At 34.8% G+C, this 19,680-nt stretch overlaps 2 protein-coding genes across 7 annotated transcripts in view; one reads left to right on the top strand and one right to left on the bottom strand.

Moving 5' to 3' along the window:
• The window catches only part of LOC142349806 (uncharacterized), an 84,402-nt gene extending 70,527 nt beyond the window's left edge, over window positions 1–13,875 (top strand). For all 6 annotated transcript variants that reach the window (XR_012760849.1, XM_075401588.1, XM_075401585.1 and 3 more), the window contains 2 exons: window positions 3,523–3,691; window positions 13,388–13,875. Coding sequence is in view for 5 of the 6 variants with exons in the window: in XM_075401588.1 (XP_075257703.1) it covers window positions 3,523–3,691; window positions 13,388–13,488 (270 nt within the window). In the remaining variant the exon portion in view is untranslated. The remainder of the gene's footprint in view (window positions 1–3,522; window positions 3,692–13,387) is intronic.
• Window positions 1–19,680, bottom strand: part of LOC142349931 (uncharacterized) — a 203,613-nt gene that overhangs the window by 178,186 nt on the left and 5,747 nt on the right. The window lies entirely within an intron of this gene.

The following is a 19,680-nucleotide window of genomic DNA, read 5'->3' as shown; positions in this document are numbered from 1 at the left end:
TAACATGCGATATAGTTTTTTGAACGCCGTTAAATTACCATCCCTCGTCACTGTTTAAAACGCGTGATTTCGTTGCAAATTGGATGCAGCAGAAAAGCTAATTTTGCATGTTTAATAGCCGCCCTCTTCTCATTCGGCTATTATAGCGCTCTTATTAATACAATTCAAAGAATTTGAATTGTTTTGGGGTGCTGTCCTTTTACAACTGGAGGAGGAGTATTGGTGGAGCGTCTTTTTTGTTTTTTGATCTGTAATTTTCTTGGAGTGTATTTGAAACAGGAAGTGAAATGAGTGAAAAAAGTGTTTAAGTCCAATTGCTGAAGAGGAGAAAGAAGAGAGTGGTTTTCTGTTCAGGTCGCTTACTTTAGGAGGGAGAGAAAAGGTCTGGAAAAATATACTGTGTTTGGTGTTTTTAGTAACTCCAATTTTTTAGTCAGAGGTGTTTTTCACCGTCATCTAAACTAACAATAGTGCGTTTGAAAGCATTTTAAGCTTTGTTTTTGCTTTGTTTTAAGCTTTTACCGCAGTTTTTGTATTCCTTCTCTTTTTTGATAGCATTTGTGATTTGGGAAAATTGTTATTGAAATTATTTGTGCTAGCGCTTTTGGTTGTCTTATAATTCGAATAATATTAATTTTGAGTTGTTTTTGTTGAGGAGAATCGAGTAAATTGAGCAAATTTTCCTGTTTTTGAAGTTTCTTTTTGCCTCTTCTAGTTTTATTGTTCTCGCTGTATTTTGTCTCGACCAATTCTTAGTTAGGAAAAATTCTGAACGTGTTGTTACTATGAAGTGATACTAATGTAGATAGGATACTTTTCACTAAAAAACTTTATGCAAATTCTGATTTCTTGTACAGGTTTTTTCTGTTTTGCTTTTTCAATTGTTGTTTAATATTTGTCTGCGAAGTATTGGGTGCGTCACGGCGATTTGATATTGATTTTTACCTATTTTTGATCAGATTTTTTTTCTTAGTGGTTTTCGCAGTCCATTAATTGTCCATTCTAAGTTAAGTCTTTTGCTTGGTCAATAAAAATGTTTGAATTGTGTCAGGACTTGTCCTGCTGTGTTTTTATGCTTTACTTCTTCGAATAAAGAATTGTTTTGCTTTACCTCATTTTGCCGCTTTTTCGATATTTTGCATGAAATCGTTTTTTCTTTTTTGCTCATTCTGCTCAAAGTCCTTATAAACAACAGTTGTTCAGCAAGTCAATCTGATATGGACAGAATCTGTATCTAATAACGAACGATCAGAACTGGAAAAGGGAAAAACGCAGAATGCCCGGTTTTAGATGCCAGATGCTTGAACTTTGTTTTTATCGGTCTAGTTATCATCTCTAATGCATATTAATATTGATACAAATCCATGTATCCTCTCATTAAGAATCAGGAGTATGTATAGATACAAAATTGGATCAAAGAAACGCAAAATTAAAAATATCTTAGTAATGTTTTATTCTCTTCTGTTCTTTCAATCTCAACCTGGATTCTGGGAATCAATGGCGGCTATTTTCTGGCAATCTGCCGGATATGTACAGCATTTGAGCAATTTGTTTGCTTTTAGTAGATTAGTTTAATCGGAAAGAAATTCTGAATTTAAAGCTCTGGTTGTTCCATTTATATGAAAATGGACTGTTGTTCCATTGTTACAGACTAATAGTGAGTGTTCTATTAGAACGTAACTGTGTAGCGGATCTTTTTCTGCCTTTTCTGTTTGGGTTCTTTTCTATAATTGAAAGACTTTAAGTGGTTTTAATTTTCATTGAGCATGGAAAATTGATTCCACAATTTTATCTGCTCTGAATTGCTAAATAGATAATATGAATCTTAAAGAGAAGCGCTGCCTTTCCCGTATAACTGGAATGGTAGCTTGGAATTGGCAACTTTTTTGTAGCTGTCTGTTAAAGGGAGGGATAATTAAATAGTTATGCGCAGAGGGGGATGTGCAGGGATTAACATTAACCAGTTACTAACCAAAATGTAAATAGGCTGGGCTTAAATTTCACTTTGTTTAATCGGTTGACCATTTGCATATTTGACAAAGCTATTAGAGCTTCAAATTTTCACCTCCTCCTATTAGCCTTGAAGCGTGGATGGAAATAGTCGCCCTCCCCTCCCCGTCCCCTCTCTACCCTGTACCCGTGTTCTAGTTTGTATATGCATTGGTAGGCATGAACTCGCATTTTCCGTAATTTTCTTAGCTTTTTGAATTTTTTTAAAGCTAATTAGTGCAAGAAATTGAATATTAAATTCAACAAGGTGCTTGTGATCAGGTGAACTGAAAAATAACAATGAAATAATTATTATGTCGTAAAACATCGACTAATTTTTTGTCGACTATTTTTGCCCGTTTTTCACGATTGTTCTGTACAACGTGCATTTAGACATTAATGAAAGAACGTCTAATTTGTAAATAATTGAAGAAAATGAGCTCGCATCAAGAAATCTGTTTTATGATAATTGGAGCAGTTGCCCATAAAAGCCCCAATTTGTACGTTTTGCGGCAAAAGTACTTTTTGCGGCTTAATGACGCACGACGGTTATCCGTATATTAAGTTTTGCCTGTTTTATAAATATGTTGATTAATTGAAAATGTAGGTAACGTCTGTGAACTGAAGAAGATTTTGCAACATAAGAAACTTAGAAAATTTAATTTGGCTTCTTTTTGAAATGCTATAAAATAATGAGTTGCTTGAGTGTTGTTTAACGGAACAGCTTTTAACCCTTAACCGATTAATGTCTTCTGTTGACATTTAGTCCTGATTCTTGTTTCTGTTTGCTTTTACTCACTTAATAAAGTAGTCGTCTATGAGAGAGATTATTTTGATGCACAGATGAAATTTGAAAGTTGAGTTTAAACAACCTAGTCGATTCAGGATGTTAATCTTATAAGATTAACATCCTGTCTCGACTAGGGCATTGGCATGTCGTAATGCATGAGCGATAGAATTCGGAAGATAACTAACTGAACGCGAAGTTACCCTGTCTGTCAAAATAGTGAATTTGACGCCCATATTGATATTGAAATAATTAGCTTTTAACGAATTGGTTATTAAGACTTGATTAATGAATCTGCCTCCTGCAACTGTATACGATCAGAGTAGCTGTTTGTCGAAAGCGACCACATGACAAAAGCATTCCAACATCGGATGCGTTTATTAATAGTATTGGTGGGCCACACCAAGTGTCAGTCAAATTGATCATCATTTGTTGATATCGAAGTTAAAAATAATAAATTGATACCTGGAGCGCAAACATGAGTTTTGTGTCGAATTTCGGCTCGTTCCTGTGATGATTTCTAGTTAGCCGGCAACATTAAGTATAGATGAGAAAATCATTGGGCGATCTCTGCATTGATATCCAGGCATATGATCTCGAGTATCAGTGTCAGCGTACAAAGTTGGACGTCAATCTCAAGCAATAATAAAAAAATTATATCAGTTTTCACCACTATTGAATAATTGAAATTATTTGTCCTGAATTAAAAGGAATAATAGTAAACTTCTGTATGTATTCATACTTAGGTGTCACATGGCACTCCGTCGTCGGCACCTCCTCGGAGTCTTCCAATGCTGAGTCGTAGTCAGAGTAACGTCAAACCCATGGCATCATCAGTCTCTTCCGGTTCTACTCAGTACTCATCCGTCCGCCGTCCCCTCTCACACCAACACACTTCACAATTAGCTGCCTCTGGTAAAACCATTAAATCGATGCAACTTTAAACTTGTAAAATCTACCGGCCTTCTGTTTGCTATATTTTGTTGAGCTAGCTGTTGTTATTCCTGCGATGTGATAGCTATCGCAGTTGTTCATTGCTATCAAAGTTTGTGGCTAATATTTGGGTGCTGTTGGTCTTTTTTAATTTTGCTTGATTGTTTAATAGCCGCCCTCATCTTCTCAGCCGGCTATTATAGCGCTTCTATTTTTTTACGACTCGAAGAGGAGTATTGGAGAAGTCCTTTTTTTTAATCAATTTTATTGGAGTGAATTTTTAAGCGGGAAATGAAACGCGTGAAAAAATTTGGAGTGATTTGGGTGCTGAACAAAAGTGAAGAGCGGAGCGAAAAGAGAGTGGTTTTTTGTTCATACCGCTGTTTTTGAGAGAGCGAGAAATTGATGTGTGAAAAAATTTTCTGAGCGAGCGAAATTTTTTTGTTCACGTGCGGCTTTTAAAAGCAGTTTTTTTGCAATTTTTCTTGTTTATGAGGTGATTGTTATTGTATTAGATTTGGGCTTGTTTTAATAGGAATTGAAGGTTTCAAGCAGTTAATTTGAGTTCTATGCAAATTTGGAGGTTTTTGATCAGTTTTGCTGGTTTTTCGACGAAATTTAATGTATTTTGGCCTTTTGTTTTGTTTTACTGCTTTAAGTGCAATTTGCATAGAAGCTCGTTACTCAAGGAATATCAGGGATACAAATTGATTACAATTTTGTTGGTATAAAACATTTTTTTCTGAAGAAAAATGACAGAAAAATTGAGAATTTTTAAACCACGTTTTTTTAGATTTTTTAAACCACTTTTTTTCATTTTTTGCTTTTTTCGTTTTTCAATCGTAGACAGTTTTTTAGCTTATAACTTGCCCATTATTTCGCTAGCATTTCATTGCTCTCGTTGCTCAAATTAACTTTATTTGGCTTTATTTTTTCATGTAATATTTAAAAAACACGTTACTTTTTATCGTTTTTTTGTTCAATTTGGTTTTTAATGTCGTTTATATTCTTCTTCAACCTTTGATGTCATTTGGGGAGTTTTGTAGTGGAAGTCAGTTGTTGTAGCTCTTTTGGATGTCTCTCATTTTGATTGATATCAGTTTCGAGTTGTTTTTGTTGAACAAAATCGAGTAAATCAGAGCAAATTTTGGCCACTTTTTGTCTTTTTTCTGAGTTTTTTTGCCGATTTCTTCCAATTTGATGTTTTTTGCTGGCAACTTTTTCTCAATAAAGAGCAATTTTGTAGGTGTTGATACTGTGCATTTGCACTTGAAGGCTTAACAGGGCAGTTTTCATTTAAACAAATTATCCAAGTAATTGGTGGGCGATTGATCTAGCCAAATATATAACTAATTGATTTCTATAAGTTATGGATAGGAAACTGCATGTTATCTTTTTGTAGAGATTTTTGTTTGGATTTTTAGAGAATATTATTTTTTGATTTTGTCCTTTGTCAAGTTTCCAGTTCTCCAGTTTTTTCTTTGTGAATTGATTACACTGTCTGTCGATTGGTAAAATGCTGGTGATGCATCTGATCAGTGAGAATAGTCAAATTTCTACTTCGAGTCGTTTCCTGAATTCTTCCGGCTATGTTTTTTTTACTTCGTCGAATAAAAAAATGTTTCGCTTTACTTCATTTTGCCGCTTTTTCAACATTTTGCGTGATATCTTTTTGACTTCTCTAGGCTAGTTTCTCTCTTCTCTCATTCTGCTAAAAGTGATTTTGAACATCAGTTGCTCAGCAAAGCAATTCAAATTGAACAGAGTCAGTATAAAAAATTGAAGTCAGAAATAGAAAAGGGATAAACCCATAAAGCCCAATTTTAGATGCCCGCTATTTGAACGTCGTTCCTATAAGTCTTAGTTACCATCTTTAATGCTTATTGGTATTGATAGTAGCCCCTGTACCCTCTCTCTAGGAAACAGAAGTACGTTATGTTCAACTACGAAATACCATCAAAATAAAACGGACTTAAAAAAATGTTTGTGTACAAAAACATTTTTTTTCAATATCTTCTATTCTTTCAATCCCAATCATGCTTATTAGATTCAACGGCGGCTATTTTGCGGCAATGTGCCGGTTATGTTTTTTATTCTGACCGATTTGACACCTGATCCTGAGAAGCACAATAAACTGGCAAACTGTAGGCCATTAAGGTGCTAGTAAAGCTTTATTTATCGCCAGTGTAAATTTCACCAAAAATACTGAGGGTGCATATTTTAATGATTTAAAGTTTCGACTCCCTCACTTACCTTTGACAGGAAGTGGACAGCAAAAGTGAGTGGTTTCGGGGCTCAAATTCTTTTTGGGGGAAACGGTAATTCAACAATTTTTTGGTTCAACAGTTTTTCAAGTTTTAGTTCTGTAAATGTGTTTTGGAAAGCCATCCGTTGTTATCTTAATTAATAGGCGCCGTCAGTCGCTCAACGGCTATTTTTAAACCACTTTTTTTCAGAATTTTTAAACCACTTTTTTTTTAATTTTTTGCTTTTTTCGTTTTTTAATCGTAGACAGTTTTTTAGCTTGTTATAACTTGCCCATTATTTCGCTAGCATTTCATTGCTCTCGTTGCTCAAATTAACTTTATTTGGCTTTATTTTTTCATGTAATATTTAAAAAACACGTTAATTTTTATCGTTTTTTTTGTTCAATTTGGTTTTTAATGTCGTTTATATTCTTCTTCAACCTTTGATGGCATTTGGGGAGTTTTGTAGTGGAAGTCAGTTGTTGTAGCTCTTTTGGATGTCTCTCATTTGGATTGATATTAGTTTCGAGTTGTTTTTGTTGAACAAAATCGAGTAAATCAGAGCAAATTTTGGCCACTTTTTGTCTTTTTTCTGAGTTTTTTTGCCAATTTCTTCCAATTTGATGTTTTTTGCTGGCAACTTTTTCTCAGTAAAGAGCAATTTTGTAGGTGTTGATACTGTGCATTTGCACTTGGAGGCTTAACAGGGCAGTTTTCATTTGAACAAATTATACAAAACTGTAATTCGTTAAAAAGTTTTTCTTAGTTTTTTTTAGTTTGTTGTTTAACGTTTCTCTGCAAGTAATTGGTGGGCGATTGATCTAGCCAAATATATAACTAATTGATTTCTATAAGTTATGGATAGGAAACTGCATGTTATCTTTTTGTAGAGATTTTTGTTTGGATTTTTAGAGAATATTATTTTTTGATTTTGTCCTTTGTCAAGTTTCCAGTTCTCAGTTTTTTCTTTGAATTGATTACACTGTCTGTCGATTGGTAATATGCTGGTGATGCATCTGATCAGTGAGAATAGTCAAATTTCTACTTCGAGTCGTTTCCTGAATTCTTCCGGCTATGTTTTTTTTACTTCGTCGAATAAAAAAATGTTTCGCTTTACCTCATTTTGCCGCTTTTTCAACATTTTGCGTGATATCTTTTTGACTTCTCTAGGCTAGTTTCTCTCTTCTCTCATTCTGCTAAGAGTGATTTTGAACATCAGTTGCTCAGCAAAGCAATTCAAATTGAACAGAGTCAGTATAAAAAATTGAAGTCAGAAATAGAAAAGGGATAAACCCATAAAGCCCAATTTTAGATGCCCGCTATTTGAACTTCGTTCCTATAAGTCTTAGTTACCATCTTTAATGCTTATTGGTATTGATAGTAGCCCCTGTACCCTCTCTCTAGGAAACAGAAGTACGTTATGTTCAACTACGAAATACCATCAAAATAAATCGGACTTAAAAAATGTTTGTGTACAAAAACATTTTTTTTCAATATCTTCTATTCTTTCAATCGCAATCATGCTTATTAGAATCAGCGGCGGCTATTTTCCGGCAATCTGTTGGTTATGTTTTTTATTCTGAGCGATTTGACACCTGATCCTGAGAAGCACGATAAACTGGCAAACTGTAGGCCATTAAGGTGCTAGTAAAGCTTTATTTATCGCCAGTGTAAATTTAACCAAAAATACTGAGGATGCATATTTTAATGATTTAAAGTTTCGACTCCCTCACTTACCTTTGACAGGAAGTGGACAGCAAAAGTGAGTGGTTTCGGGGCTCAAATTCTTTTTGGGGGAAACGGTAATTCAACAATTTTTTGGTTCAACAGTTTTTTAAGTTTTAGTTCTGTAAATGTGTTTTGGAAAGCCATCCGTTGTTATCTTAATTAATAGGCGCCGTCAGTCGCTCAACGGCTATTTTTAAACCACTTTTTTTTTAGAATTTTTAAACCACTTTTTTTAAATTTTTGCTTTTTTCGTTTTTCAATCGTAGACAGTTTTTTAGCTTGTTATAACTTGCCCATTATTTCGCTAGCATTTCATTGCTCTCGTTGCTCAAATTAACTTTATTTGGCTTTATTTTTTCATGTAATATTTAAAAAACACGTTACTTTTTATCGTTTTTTTTGTTCAATTTGGTTTTTAATGTCGTTTATATTCTTCTTCAACCTTTGATGTCATTTGGGGAGTTTTGTAGTGGAAGTCAGTTGTTGTAGCTCTTTTGGATGTCTCTCATTTTGATTGATATTAGTTTCGAGTTGTTTTTGTTGAACAAAATCGAGTAAATCAGAGCAAATTTTGGCCACTTTTTGTCTTTTTTCTGAGTTTTTTTGCCGATTTCTTCCAATTTGATGTTTTTTGCTGGCAACTTTTTCTCAATAAAGAGCAATTTTGTAGGTGTTGATACTGTGCATTTGCACTTGAAGGCTTAACAGGGCAGTTTTCATTTAAACAAATTATCCAAAACTCTAATTCGTTAAAGAGTTTTTCCGAGTCTTTTTTTAGTTTGTTGTTTAACGTTTCTCTGCAAGTAATTGGTGGGCGATTGATCTAGCCAAATATATAACTAATTGATTTCTATAAGTTATGGATAGGAAACTGCATGTTATCTTTTTGTAGAGATTTTTGTTTGGATTTTTAGAGAATGTTATTTTTTGATTTTGTCCTTTGTCAAGTTTCCAGTTCTCCAGTTTTTTCTTTGTGAATTGGTTACACTGTGTGTCGATTGGTAATATGCTGGTGATGCATCTGATCAGTGAGAATAGTCAAATTTCTACTTCGAGTCGTTTCCGGAATTCTTCCGGCTATGTTTTCGTCGAATAAAAAAATGTTTCGCTTTACCTCATTTTGCCGCTTTTTCAACATTTTGCGTGATATCTTTTTGACTTCTCTAGGCTAGTTTCTCTCTTCTCTCATTCTGCTAAAAGTGATTTTGAACATCAGTTGCTCAGCAAAGCAATTCAAATTGAACAGAGTCAGTATAAAAAATTGAAGTCAGAAATAGAAAAGGGATAAACCCATAAAGCCCAATTTTAGATGCCCGCTATTTGAACGTCGTTCCTATAAGTCTTAGTTACCATGTTTAATGCTTATTGGTATTGATAGTAGCCCCTGTACCCTCTCTCTAGGAAACAGAAGTACGTTATGTTCAATTACGAAATACCAGCAAAATAAATCGGACTTAAAAAATGTTTGTGTACAAAAAACATTTTTTTTCAATATCTTCTATTCTTTCAATCGCAATCATGCTTATTAGAATCAACGGCGGCTATTTTCCGGCAATCTGCCGGTTATGTTTTTTATTCTGACCGATTTGACACCTGATCCTGAGAAGCACAATAAACTGGCAAACTGTAGGCCATTAAGGTGCTAGTAAAGCTTTATTTATCGCCAGTGTAAATTTCACCAAAAATACTGAGGATGCATATTTTAATGATTTAAAGTTTCGACTCCCTCACTTACCTTTGACAGGAAGTGGACAGCAAAAGTGAGTGGTTCCGTGGCTCAAATTCTTTTTGGGGGAAACGGTAATTCAACAATTTTTTGGTTCAACAGTTTTTTAAGTTTTAGTTTTGTAAATGTGTTTTGGAAAGCCATCCGTTGTTATCTTAATTAATAGGCGCCGTCAGTCGCTCAACGGCTATTTTTAAGCCACTTTTTTTTAGAATTTTTAAACCACTTTTTTTAATTTTTTGCTTTTTTCGTTTTCCAATCGTAGACAGTTTTTTAGCTTGTTATAACTTGCCCATTATTTCGCTAGCATTTCATTGCTCTCGTTGCTCAAATTGACTTTATTTGGCTTTATTTTTTCATGTAATATTTAAAAAACACGTTACTTTTTATCGTTTTTTTTTCAATTTGGCTTTTAATGTCGTTTATATTCTTCTTCAACCTATGATGTCATTTGTGGAGTTTTGTAGTGGAAGTCAGTTGTTGTAGCTCTTTTGGATGTCTCTCATTTTGATTGATATTAGTTTCGAGTTGTTTTGTTGAACAAAATCGAGTAAATCAGAGCAAATTTTGGCCACTTTTTGTCTTTTTTCTGAGTTTTTTTGCCGATTTCTTCCAATTTGATGTTTTTTGCTGGCAACTTTTTCTCAATAAAGAGCAATTTTGTAGGTGTTGATACTATGCATTTGCACTTGAAGGCTTAACAGGGTAGTTTTCATTTAAACAAATTATCCAAAACTCTAATTCGTTAAAGAGTTTTTCTGAGTCTTTTTTTAGTTTGTTGTTTAACGTTTCTCTGCAAGTAATTGGTGGGCGATTGATCTAGCTAAATATATAACTAATTGATTTCTATAAGTTATGGATAGGAAACTGCATGTTATCTTTTTGTAGAGATTTTTGTTTGGATTTTTAGAGAATATTATTTTTTGATTTTGTCCTTTGTCAAGTTTCCAGTTCTCCAGTTTTTTTCTTTGTGATTTGATTACACTGTGTGTCGATTGGTAATATGCTGGTGATGCATCTGATCAGTGAGAATAGTCAAATTTCTACTTCGAGTCGTTTCCGGAATTCTTCCGGCTATGTTTTTTTTTACTTTGTCGAATAAAAAAATGTTTCGCTTTACCTCATTTTGCCGCTTTTTCAACATTTTGCGTGATATCTTTTTGACTTCTCTAGGCTAGTTTCTCTCTTCTCTCATTCTGCTAAAAGTGATTTTGAACATCAGTTGCTCAGCAAAGCAATTCAAATTGAACAGAGTCAGTATAAAAAATTGAAGTCAGAAATAGAAAAGGGATAAACCCATAAAGCCCAATTTTAGATGCCCACTATTTGAACGTCGTTCCTATAAGTCTTAGTTACCATCTTTAATGCTTATTGGTATTGATAGTAGCCCCTGTACCCTCTCTCTAGGAAACAGAAGTACGTTATGTTCAACTACGAAATGCCATCAAAATAAATCGGACTTCAAAAATGTTTGTGTACAAAAACATTTTTTTTCAATATCGTCTATTCTTTCAAATCCCAATCATGCTTATTAGAATTAACGGCGGCTATTTTCCGGCAATCTGCCGGTTATGTTTTTTATTCTGACCGATTTGACACCTGATGCTGAGAAGCACGATAAACTGGCAAACTGTAGGCCATTAAGGTGCTAGTAAAGCTTTATTTATCGCCAGTGTAAATTTCACCAAAAATACTGAGGATGCATATTTTCATGATTTAAAGTTTCGACTCCCTCACTTACCTTTGACAGGAAGTGGACAGCAAAAGTGAGTGATTTCGGGGCTCATTCTTTTTGGCGGAAACGGTAATTCAACAATTTTTTGGTTCAACAGTTTTTTAAGTTTTAGTTCTGTAAATGTGTTTTTGAAAGCCATCCGTTGTTATCCCTATTAATAGGCGCCGTCAGTCGCTCAACGGCTATTGTTTAGGCGCTCTCCTTTTTTACAGTTCAAAAGAATTTGAATTGTATTGGGGCGCTGTCTTTTCAAGATCTGTAGTTTTTCAAGAGTAGTGATTTTGGTTACGCCGAAACAGGAAGTGGAGCGAAAAAGCGAGTGGTTTTGCAGCGTGCAATTTTCTCACTCTCATTTTAAAGTAGATTGCGAAAACGATGTTTGAACAAAAATTCGCTTTCTCGCTAGTGGTTTTCTGTTCACATGAGGCAATTTCACTTTGATTTTTACTGTTTTTTTTCAACTTTTTGGAGCAGATTTTTTCTTAAGTGTTTCTCAATCCATTAATAGGTGCTTCTAGGCCTAGTGTTTTGTTTGAACCAAATTTATCCCGCTAGTGGTTTTTTTCACGTGCGGCATATTAACTTTGATTTTTTTTATTTTTTCGATCTGATTTTTTTAGAAATAGTTTTCCCAATTCACTCAGTACGTTCCAGGTCTAATTTTTTTGTTTAGTCAATGAAAATTCTTTGAATTGTACGCCAGGACTTGGCCTGCTATGTTTTTTAAATTCGCCTTGCCCTTTGATCACGTTTTTTGTTTTACATAAGTTGCGATTTTCACGTTTGACCTCTGACTTACTTCACTCACTGTTTCAACTGAATGGATTTTAAATTCTTTTACACATTCAATTACCCAATGTGGTGAATACTGTCAAAGTCAAAAGATCAAAGTCAAAAGAGACAGGATAAAGCCCGGTAATTAAGTCATTGAGAATAAGGTTACCAAAGTGCATTAGTGCTTGCTAGCTGACATTGGTTTGTAACGTTATTAGCTTTCAGTTTAGCAGCTAAATTAGGTATAGTTTTAGAGTCCGGCTGAAACTGCACGCCAAATTAGAACACTTTTTTGACACTAAAAAACAAAAAAAAATTTAGGTCAATTTAGCTCTTCTTATTTTCTTTTTCTGTTTGAATCCCGATGTACATCATGCGCTTCAACGGCGGCTGTTTTCCGACAATCTGCCGGCTATGTTTTGAATAGCCGCCGTCAGCCTCTCAACGGCAATTATATAGGCGCTCTCCTTTTTACCATCCAAGAATTGGATTGTATTCGGGCTCTGTGTTTTTATTTTTTTTAAAATGTTTTCACACATATTTTATGACTTTGATCTTTCAAAACTTGATAAACAGGTAAGTCCCAGCGTTTTATTTGGAAGCCCTCAGGTGACTTTAGTAGTCTCTCAAATTCTAAGAGTGCTGAAGCTGCCAGGGAGACCTAAATTCGAGGTTAATAGGCCATTTTCCTGAGTTTTTAGTCCAAAAGGTTGCAATTGTTTTAAATGTTTTTCTGGTCATTTTTGAGGTTTTGTTTGACTAGTTTTGAATTTAAGTTCTTTAATATTAATTAATTGCTCTCAAGCGAAGTCCGTAACGATTATATTAGTCCTATATTGATCTTTTTTAATGCAATTTTTCGCTTGACCGATTTTTTGTCTCATTTGACTTTTTGTCGTCAAAAACGGGATAAACAGGTAGCGCCCAGCGGGCTTTAAGTTCTCTTAGATCCTTTCAGCTCACTAGTCTCCAAGGATGCAATTCACAAATTGTTAATTGTTTAGGAGACTTATACTTATGGTGTGAAGAAGTTCTTAGGATTTGTAGAAGTTGACCCCCAATCCCTATCCCCCCAATCCCTACCCCTGCACATCGTTCAGGTCGTAAGGGCCCCGTGAGGCCGAGAGCCCCAAAGACCCCCTCCCACTGTTGCCCCCCCCCACTGTTGCCCCCGGTGTATAGAAACGTGTAAAGCCCGAGGGTATTAACATTATGTGTAGCTGTCTTTGATCCGTTGTAGACTGTAAATGTACGTTTGACAGAAGCTACTGAGGAAGCTGAACTGTATTGTTTTAAAAGCAATTTCACTTCACAAAGACTTTCATCCACAAGAGCCAGTGAAGTTATTGCCCCCCCGCTGTTGAATTTTCAAAATAAACACCTTGAACGATCAATTAGCTGTAACATATTAAAAATGAGATTTAGGAGCGGTTAATATTTTGACTCGAGGAGTTACTCGATTTCTTTAGGCGCTGGTGCAGTTGGGTCCCCGAGGCGCAAGACAGGCGTAACATCTTTAGTCACCTCTCCTATCCAATCACAGCCCATCACAGAAGACCAGGAAAGCTAGATCATGCAATGCACTACCAACCTAAAGACATTAAAATCATGGACTGTCTAAGTTCTCTGAAGAGTGACTCTTCGTTTCTAATATTGATACTCAAATAGTTGATTTGTCAAATGTTTTAAATGAAAAAAAGTGCAGCCCTGTCATTGTATCATTCAGCGAGAAGTACTTGGCTCTTCATTGGAATGTATGAAGTTAGTTTTTCTCGCGAAAATTTCTTTTCCCTATTGGGTGTATCTTGGCCACTAGAGAATATTTACTGTGCCGAAATGAAGAGTAATCTGTGAATAATATAGTATTTCAATTTGCTGAATATAGATGTATTAGTAGAATTTTGGCAAATTTATTTTTTGCTATGTTTTCTATCAAAAATTTAGTTTTTACCATCAATTTTATTTGATCGAGATGCTTGCAAATTACTAGAATACTTTGGGGACAATTGTTTGGAGTGAAAAAAAGCTGAGCTGACTAACAATCGAAAAATATTTCAAGTGACAATCAAGTCAGCCCAAAACACGGTATGATAAACCGATAACTTATGTTAGTGTGAAATTATGAATGTGCTTCTCTATTAGGTGTTTAATAGACGCTGCCATTATCTGAAAGGTGATTTAGTCGTCTTTTAAAATAAAATCCGAAGGCTTTCAATTGTATCGGTGCGCTCATCTTTGCGACTCGATGAAGAGTTACTGTGATCTGTTTTTACGACTCGAAGAAACGTTATGGTTTTCTGTTTTCGAGACTCGTAGTGGAGTAATTGAATTCGAAGTATTTTTAAGGCAGTTTTGTGTTACAGAAATATGACATTGAGAAAAAATTGCTATTTTATCCAAATCTTTGCAGTTTCTTCTTTTCTTGAAAATTTGGGGAAATTGTTGTCCTATTTCAGCTTCCCTAATATTCTTTGAGCAAATAATTGTTCAAACTATAAAATTAAGTTGAGCAAACTATAAAATTAAATTTATAGTGTTGTTCTTATAAAGCTAAGATTTGTTCTAGTGGATAATAGCTATTTCAAAGGTTAGTTTTTGGTAATTACGACTCTTCCAGTCGTTTCCGGAATTCTTCTGGATTTTTCCTTAGTGAGTGGGCAGAAGTTCTGAAAGTTCAGGGTGTCAATTAAGTTTGAGAGTTAGTCTCAACCGCAAGGCTTCCCTCACTCCCCTGATTTTATAAAAAACAGTTTCACAACTAGGTTCAAAATAAACTGACCATGTTTGCTCTGGCAAGAATACCGTTTTGGAGGTGTGTTACTAACTGATGTCCAAGAATTCGAACTTTATACTCGTGACACTTTACCTTAGTCCAATTTTCGATATATTCGTCGTATAGGGTTGGGAGCGTTATCATTAGAAAGCCCGTCCAGCGTAGAATATGCAAATAAAAATGAACACATGAAAAAATTTCTAATAAACTAAAATATGTAAATAAATCGAAAACTTTGTTTGAATTTTTTTCCCGCGGAGTTATCGAATAGAAGTTTGTGAACAACAGACTGATTTTCGTCGTTTTGTTCGCAATTTCCGCATTTTTACGCATTTTTTGCCAATTTTGCTGCGAAGTATATTAAGATTCTAACGATAGTGTTAATTGCTCTTCAACGAAGTTCATAGCAATTATTGTAACCGTGTTGGTCTTTTTATGCGAATTTTTCGCTTGACCATTTTGCGCTTTTCTTCTAGAACATTCTTGACTTCTCAAGTGACTTTTTCACGCTTTCGCTTATTTTTGAGTGAACTCTATTGCTCTCACTCTGAAATAAAGCTTGTTTCTCATATAAAATCGGTTGTAGCATAGCAAAGATAAGTGCTCGATAGCCCAGTAGGCTGTGCATCTGGCTATGGAGCGGGAGGCTAGTGGTTCGAATTTCTGCGGGGGCAAATGTTTTTCCACCCGCAGTCGTTCGAGAGCAATTCTTTCGACATTAGTAGTTTTATGTTTCTGCGTTTACCTCCAAAGATTGAAGAGTTTTCAACTGTTTGACTCAACTTTTTGGCTGAAAGTTTGCTGAATTTTTCGAAATTCAGCATTTTTTATTGAAATTGACGGAATATTCTACTTTAGTAGGCTTTGCTTAAATTTCCGGATTATTACAACTAAGAACAATCTTTGTTAACTGCAAAGAGGGTTGATTATGCCTGCTCTTCCCTTGAGAGTGTAATTGACTTAAATTATTGCCGGGTTTTTGCTAACCTAACTGGATAATTATCAAAGCTGCATCTTTTATTCATATATTGTTTTTTTTGTCAAATTATCAATATCCATAATATTTGCAAAAATTAATTGTTCTTAATGCACGGGCAGCAATAGCAAGGCTATTATTGGTCTAATCGTTATTTTTAAAGTCCAAAAATAATTCTGATTGTAATCAGTCGCTACCTTGTATTTTTTTTTTGCAATTTTTTCTTTTTTAATGTTTTATTGTTAATTACAAAATAGAGCAATTCAAAAAAGCTTACTAAATAAAAGTCCAAGTGGCCTCCTAACCAGTTTCAAAGAAACCCATCAATTTTTTTTCAATCTATTTTAAAAAAATGGATTATTGAGCTTCGCCAAATTTTTCTTCTTTTGGTCAATTTATAGCGTATTGTATTCAAATGGATTGAAATTTATCATTTCGTGAGGTTTTGCGTTTTGAGGTACGGTTTTTTCTGGCTCTGATACTACGCGCTTTCAGAAAAAAGGTTCACTTTTTGGACATGTTCCTCATCTTTGAGTATCTTTTTCTTGTCTTGTCACATTGACAGGTCAGGTATTATATTATTGAAGTTTAAAAAATCGAGCAATTGAACTTTTGTAAATTTCAGTCAACAGATTCAGATTAGGCTTTTAACGGCTTTGACACCGTCTTATAGCAGAAATTAATTGAACTCTTTATTTTGGTTTTTATTTTTAGTTCTTTTTGTAGTCGAACATAAGTTGTTGATGATTCCAAGTCTTAGCGGCTTCCTATGAAAGAAAAAAGCTCTTTTTGTTCAACGGCTTCAACACCTTTTTTGCAAATTTTTAATTTTTAAATTTTGGTGGTGGGTTTTTGTTGTATGACGTAATTTGAATAATAAAAAATTTTAGTGACTTTTTTGGATAATTAAGTGATCATTCATTATGTCTTCAGTTGATAGCTAATGTTTTTATGGCTTGGAATTGATTTGTCAACGTTACTTTTTTTTGTTTTTTTACTACTTGTTATTGAGCCTCCTTAATTACTGCTCCCAGTTTTTTAGTGAAGTTCAAATTAGTTTTTTAGATTCTTTATTTGACGTTATTTCAAATTTGTTTTTAAGTAATTTTTTGAAGAAAAATAGACCATGAGTTTTGGTCGTAATTGATGTTTTGTTGTTTCGTTTTGTTCTTTGTCTCGTATTCTTAATAATGACAGGTTTCCTCGGCGCTCTAAAATGGCCTTGTTGTTTTGCTTTACTAAGTGATTGGAGTTCGAAGCAGTTTTGTTCATTTACTAAATGTTTTCGACTAATAATTGAATTTTTTGGAGTTTTCTATCTCTTCTGCATTAGGTAGACAATTAAGGCAAAAATGTGTATGAGTGGGGTCGGAACATTATGTGCAAATATATTTTGCTGAGCCTCCTCATGAGAATCTGTTTGCAATATTCCCGTGCTTTTTCGATACGAATTTTCTCAAAATGTATTTTGTCCTCTAAGTTGATTTCAACAATTTAGACAGCTGCACAAAGCTGCTTTGACAAAAAAGATTATCTTTGAAACTGGCTTCTTGCAAAATTCACATTGTATTAAGTTGATTAAATTGTTTGCGTTTGCAATAATTTAGATTTCCTTCTTTCCTGGTTTCTGATTGTCAACTAGTTTTGCCCAATAAAGTCGCAAAGAACAAACAGTTGAGATCAACTGTGGTGCTTGTATACATTTTTAAGTTTTCTAAAACTGTGTATGGTGCGCTTGGACCGCTCTGAGGTAGCGGAATTGATTCAGTGGAGGAGATGCACAGGGTATACTGTTGACGAACCTCCGGCTTTAGAGGTTGAGCTTGACTGCGTTTTGAAAAATTTCTATCGTGTCAAGTGTTAGGCTAGGCTACTATAGTTTGCCCCCATTTGTAGCTGGGGTACTCTTTTCTCATTAAACATTCATTTCCGAATCGTCTCTTTTGTCTTTGCGGGCTACTCGTTGGGCTATTGTCTCTTTGGCTTTGCGGTCTGAACGACTACTTAGACATGTCCTGGAATTTTTAAAAAATACAATATTATCACCCTCCAGTTTTGGACGGTGTTATTGTCGTTGGTCAGATGGCAGTTTACATCAGACTATTATTAATAAAAACGTAATGCCACTGAGTGAAAAAAGATGTTTGATGGCTTTTATACTCGGTTTCTGAGCTCAACTTTAAATGTAGTCAACTGCAGCTTTTTGCATCTCAGACATTTTATACCATTTTCTTCTCTGATTGGCTCAGGAGATTTAAGCAAAATCTATGGTTTTAGTGAACAGTATTTGTTGATATTATAACTCTGAAGTCTCCATTTTTTTGAGTTTTGTTCGGCTGCTACATGACAAAAACTAATTTGGCTATAGTCCCATAGTAGCTTGCGTTGAAATGTAGGCCCTCAATATCAACATATTGTTTTTATTAATCACTAAACAAATATCACTTTCTGACGAATAATCGATTCTAGCTTATTTTATAGTACCACTCTGCTTTGATTAGTAGATGCCAAGCAAATGTTCTGTAGGCGCTATTTTACGGTTTAATTTTTTGCCACTCAGATATTGTTTCACGTTCCGTCATCCTACTAGGGGAAAAACATTTAACTAAGGATTATTTTTGTTCAGTCAAGTATTTCCAAAATATTTACCTGAAAATATACTGCTGATTTCGTCAGCCAAACTCCAACAGCGTAAATTGAGAACATTCGTTAATTTCGATTTCTGCCGAAAAAGTCTCTATTTGTGTGCTAAGCTTCAATAGTTGGGTACATTTTGGCGGACATTCCTTTAGTCCAGCTAGTTTTATAAATATAAAGAATATAAATATACGGCATTGAATAGCATAGCATTCGTTTTTGCAGTCCAACAGCAGACGCAAATCTTGCGCTTATAAAAGTAGAACAGGTAGCATTGTCCTCTAGTGAAATGAAGATGGTACCATGAGGTGGATCCAGCGGCCCAAGGTTTTTTTCCAGCTGTTTAGAGAACAGTACAGGGATCTTTTCAACAATTGCCCCCCCTTTGGTACCTAGTAGAGAATCGCCTCCCCTTCTGTGCTATACTTTACCACAATATTAGTTGGCCTACAGTTTAGATAGCCGAAAAACGGTTTAAGCGCAATTGCGAACCGCTGTTCTCGGCCATGCCTCTCACGCACTATGGGATGTAATCTGGAAATCGCGGGTCGGTTATCGCGGCGAAGCGCGCCCACCGACCCGCCAGTCGGAAATTCTTTTCGCTTTGTATTCCAATTCGGCTAATTGCCCTAGCATGGCGCATTTTATTCTAAGTTTAACACAGGCATGGCGCAAAATGCATGGCGCATTTTTCTCCAGTTTAACACAGTATGAGCATATACGGATACTTATTACTCGTCTCTGATTGGTTAATAAATCACTCGCTTAAATTCTATTCAAGAATAGCCCCCCTTTTGAAAAAAAGGGGGGCAATTGTTGAAAAGATCCAAATATTGTTTTGATTTATTTATTTCCCTAATTGCTGACCGCTTATCAACCTAAGCGCTTTTTGCTGTTGCATAGTCTTGCTATGACTAATGCATATAGGATAACAAAATTTAAATGAATAAATTTTTATCACTAAAGTGTATTTTGTTTCTCACGTTTAGTTCTGTTGTTGCATTTTTTTTGAAGATCACTTTTTTGATCATTGAATTATGCCCAACGAAATTACTACAGACTGATGTGGCTCATTTTCTCTGTGAAAAGATCCAAATATTGTTTTGATTTATTTATTTCCCTAATTGCTGACCGCTTATCAACCTAAGCGCTTTTTGCTGTTGCATAGTCTTGCTATGACTAATGCATATAGGATAACAAAATTTAAATGAATAAATTTTTATCACTAAAGTGTATTTTGTTTCTCACGTTTAGTTCTGTTGTTGCATTTTTTTTGAAGATCACTTTTTTGATCATTGAATTATGCCCAACGAAATTACTACAGACTGATGTGGCTCATTTTCTCTGTGAAACTGTAACAGAAATGTTTAGGAGGC

Source organism: Convolutriloba macropyga, chromosome 11, assembly GCF_964194025.1.
Source record: "Convolutriloba macropyga chromosome 11, txConMacr16.3, whole genome shotgun sequence".
In the NCBI taxonomy this organism is placed as follows: domain Eukaryota; kingdom Metazoa; phylum Xenacoelomorpha; order Acoela; family Convolutidae; genus Convolutriloba; species Convolutriloba macropyga.
This window is presented reverse-complemented; position numbering and strand designations above follow the sequence as displayed.